Source organism: Plectropomus leopardus, unplaced genomic scaffold (genome assembly GCF_008729295.1).
Source record: "Plectropomus leopardus isolate mb unplaced genomic scaffold, YSFRI_Pleo_2.0 unplaced_scaffold16707, whole genome shotgun sequence".
NCBI classification, from domain to species: Eukaryota; Metazoa; Chordata; class Actinopteri; order Perciformes; family Serranidae; genus Plectropomus; species Plectropomus leopardus.
In genome coordinates, this window is record NW_024617952.1 from 1 (window position 1) to 4,092 (window position 4,092).

The 4,092-nt window shown below is 39.7% G+C and overlaps 1 protein-coding gene across 1 annotated transcript; it reads right to left on the reverse strand.

The window, feature by feature from the left end:
• Positions 1-727: 727 nt before the first annotated feature.
• Positions 728-3,278, reverse strand: syt15 (synaptotagmin XV). Its single transcript, XM_042514885.1, has 6 exons — positions 3,134-3,278; positions 2,754-3,046; positions 2,502-2,669; positions 1,561-1,669; positions 1,257-1,439; positions 728-902 (listed from the first exon to the last, which is right to left on the reverse strand). The coding sequence occupies exons 1-6, from the start codon at positions 3,276-3,278 to the stop codon at positions 763-765; spliced, it is 1,038 nt and encodes a 345-aa protein (XP_042370819.1). The 3' UTR covers positions 728-762.
• Between the last annotated feature and the right edge of the window lie 814 nt (positions 3,279-4,092).

Consider the following 4,092-nt stretch of genomic DNA (forward strand, 5'->3'; position numbering starts at 1 on the left):
TCTTAAATGTAGATTTAATGATACACATTGTGTATATTCTTATTGTTATTCTTGCTTATGTTTATCTTATTATTCATTATTGTAGCTTTGCACACATATTTATCTTTTTAACTTACATATTAATTTTATACATTACTTTGTAGCATAAGGCACAGTTTTATATTTTACACTCTTTACACACTCAGCAAATTATCCATATTATAATTTAAATATTCACATATTATTAGGTCTATTATTGTATTTCTTACATTTATATTTTTATATTCTATTTTTATTAAAGAAAAAAAATTGCCTCATTGAGCTTTACAACATCTCTCTCTCTCTGTCCTTGGACCGTCTCAGCGATTCAGAATCCCCTTTAAAATTTTTATTTAAAAAAATTTAAAAAAAACGGGGGAAAAAAGAAAACTCAGTTATAGCAGTTGAGGAGGGATCCCTCTCTGGCGCATCTGTCCATGTACAGAGCAAAACAATAAAATAACAGTAATCCACATGTCAAAATGATACATAGAGAGAGAAAGAAAGACAGATTAAATATAGATAGTGGAGTTTTAGTACAGTAAAAGAAGTAAAAATAAAAATACTTCTTTTTGCATCTTCCCAAATTCCTGATTCAGTTCCTTCATTGAGCCTGAATTGTCTTTTCTAAATGACGATTGTTTGTTTTTTTTAGGTTCAATCTTTGTGTATATACATTGTGTGTGTATGTGTGTGTGTGTGTGTGTGTGTGTGTGTGTGTATGTGTGTGTGTATGTGTGTGTGTTAAGAGGCCCTGCTCAGTCCGTGCCACAGTTCCACCGGCTCCTGTGGCGTGTTGACCATGTCCATCCAGTGCTGCAGCTGCAGGCCCCTCGCGTACATGAAGGGGCCCAACACCAGCACTCCCAGCAGGGCCGGAGGCTCTGCAGGAACAATAAACAGGGAGCAGAGCCACGGCGGTGAATACACAGCTTATCTGACACTGAAATCTATGAAGCAGCACATAAAGATAGCATGCATATGAAGTTAAACCTGAAATCAAAAGTATTTTTTCTCTTACCTGTTGTGATATTTATGTATACAGATTGTTTACGCACCATTATATGGTCGACAGGTGCAGTATGCATTTTTAGTTCTATTATACTTGAGAGAAGGCAGACAACTTTACGGCCGATATCTCCAACGCTCGCACCAAAAAAATCCAGATTGATAAACAGTGCTACAGGTAAGAGGAAAAAGATTTAATTTTAGGTGAACTGTCCCTTTAATCTCTTTACCTGAGCGGATGTTGTTTGGCTGCTGCAGCTCAAATCTCAGACAGGCCTCGTCCAGGTGCTGCGAGCGGAGTTTAAAGGTCATCCTGTGGTCGAAATAGGGGTTGTTGTCACTTTTCAGCACACAGCTGCGCTTCATCTTCACCACCTGAGTGTGTATCTGTAAGCTCACCTGGACACACACACCTGGGAAACACACACATGCCATATTACTGAGACTTGCACTCCAATGACTTAGTTCACAATTTGCTAGATTTTCCTAATATTTTGATTCCTGTTTCCCTTCCTAAATCCACAAGCGTCATACCTGCGTCTGTGAGCAGCTGCAGGCCTCGAGCCCTCAGAACGACCACAGAGAGGCGCTGCAGAGACGGACTGTAGCTGAGAGAAACCTGCACGTCACCCAGCTCCGAGCACTGACACACATTACAATCATCATCAGCTTTTACGGACGATTTGTGCACATAAAGACAATCAGTGTGTCCTTATCAGTGCTGGAAGAAGCATTTGGATTAAAAATAGTAATAACACACAGAAATATACCTCACTACAAGCAAAAGTTCTACATCAAAACTGTACTGAAGTAAATATATGTATTAAATTTGATGTTTTTGGATTAATATTATTGCTGCTTTAACCCTTTAGAACCTGGATCAACATCATTTTTGTTGTGCTGCGTTCAGACGCCTCTCACATGCATTTAAACGCCTGGGTCCTGAGAAAATCTATTCGATTTTTTTCAAAAACAGGGGGAGAAGGCAACAAGCAACTTAACACGAGATGGCACAAAAATTTGCAAAAAATTAGTTAAAACATTATAGAAAATGACATGAATAGAAGATTTTTTTTTTTTTTAAAAAAAGCAACTAAAAAAGCTAAATTTTTAAGTGTATTTATTTTACATATTTTTGTCTGTAACATGATTTTAAATATAAAATTAATATAAATAAAGTCGACATTATCCCTTTTTGAATGATTTTATACTCAACATTAAGGTAATTTTCTTGTCACATGTCACATTTTTTTGCAATTTGTGGGACATGTCTTGGTAAGTTTGGTCATTCATTTTTGTCTCCTCAATTTTTAAAAAGAAGTCAAATCAATCTGCTAGAAATTGGACCTGAATCAATCAGCAAATATACATATATTTTGCTTTTAAAATGAAAAACATAAGAGGTTTGGGGGTTTAGTTACTCTTTTAGTACAGCACTTGAGTAAAAGTACTTAGTTACATGTCTTCACTGGTACCTGTGTGTTGTCCTCCGTCTCCAGGTCCCTCCAGAGCACCCTGCCGGCCTGACCGAGCTCCCCCTCCAGAGGAAACAGCACCCTGCCCACTGCGTGCCGTTTTCCGTCTTGCTCCACACTCAGCACACACACGCTCAGGGTGCTCCGCGGCACACACACACCTGACACCTGTGGGAGGAAACGCACAGGAAGTGTGTGAGAGCAGATACATTTACTCCTCCAGCTTCAGCGTGTAAACTCTCGTGTCCTCGCCTGGAAAACCAAGCAGTCGTTGAACTCGGGGTCGGGCCCCGTGCCCCGGGACTTGGCCTGGCGGGGCCGCCGGTCATCAGGAAGAAGCCGGAGCTCCACCAGTGTGACGTTGCCGTGGAAACGGGGAGGGAGGTTGCCGAGGCGGAGCAAGGAGACCATGAGCTGCTCGCTGCCGTGTCGGTACTCCACAGAGAAGCAGAGGCGGGTCGCCATGCCGGGAGGAGGTGCCACCACCTCGCTCAGAGGAGGGACAGAGTAAAGACCCGCCAGCACCGTCCCCACTGGGTACCACCCTGATGGAGACAAAAAGGGATGAAAAACTCACATTAAAATACTGAATGTACATTGACGTATATCAGATAAAGGCAGTATTGACCTACTCCTGACTGAGAGCGACCCGCGGTGGGCCAGGATGTCCCGGCGGGCCTCCTGCTTCATCTCCTCCTCCTCTTTCTCCTCCTCATTGTTCACGTTTCCATGATTTTGTGTCGTGAAGCGAGGAGGCAAAGTGAAAGGGATCTCCATGGGCCTTCCAGACACACACACACAGAAAATGTTATTAATTTAGGCTTCTGAAGCAATTTTAAATACCAACTAAAATCAAGACTATAGGTCCCACAAACACTGATGCTTCCAAGTAATTAAGAGGTGAGTTCATTCATTTTATCATGTTGCAAACATTTTATTAGTACTTTAGCCCGTTTGTGTTTGTAAACTGCTGCTGTTTTTGTTTTTCTGTGCCGTAAAGAAATCCAGACAATTTATGACATAACTTTACCTGAAACACAACTCATATTCCTCTTATTTTTCTTTCTTTTCAGCTTAACTCTCTGAAACCTGTGCAAATCAGCTTGATTTTTTTTTTCAAAAACACGGGAAGAAGTCCACGAGCAATGAAAGAAGAAATAATAGTTAGCGTGAAATTATGGAAAAGTACAAGAAACTCACCTGATAATTAGTAAAAAATAAAAATAAAATAAAAAAAGAAACAAAGAAAACAAAAGGATAGTGCTTAAAAATTACAATATTTTTTAAATTTAATTTTAAAAGTGATTGTTTGCTTTTTCCTTCAGACATTTCCCCTATCTTTTTAAAAAAACATTTTTCTAAATCTGCTGATTTCATATAATATTTCTTACCTGTTTTTTTTTGTCTTTTTCCCCATGATATTTGAAAAAAATTGCAGCAGTTTCCTCTGGGCTCAAAAGGTTAAATATTTCTAAAAGGCATCTAAAAGCAGCAAAAGACAATTGATGTCGCTCGGTTTCAAAAGGTCATTATTCGTGTAAAGTCTGAAACGTGCGACACAGATAAAGCTTGCTTCGCCTCTTTAGACCCA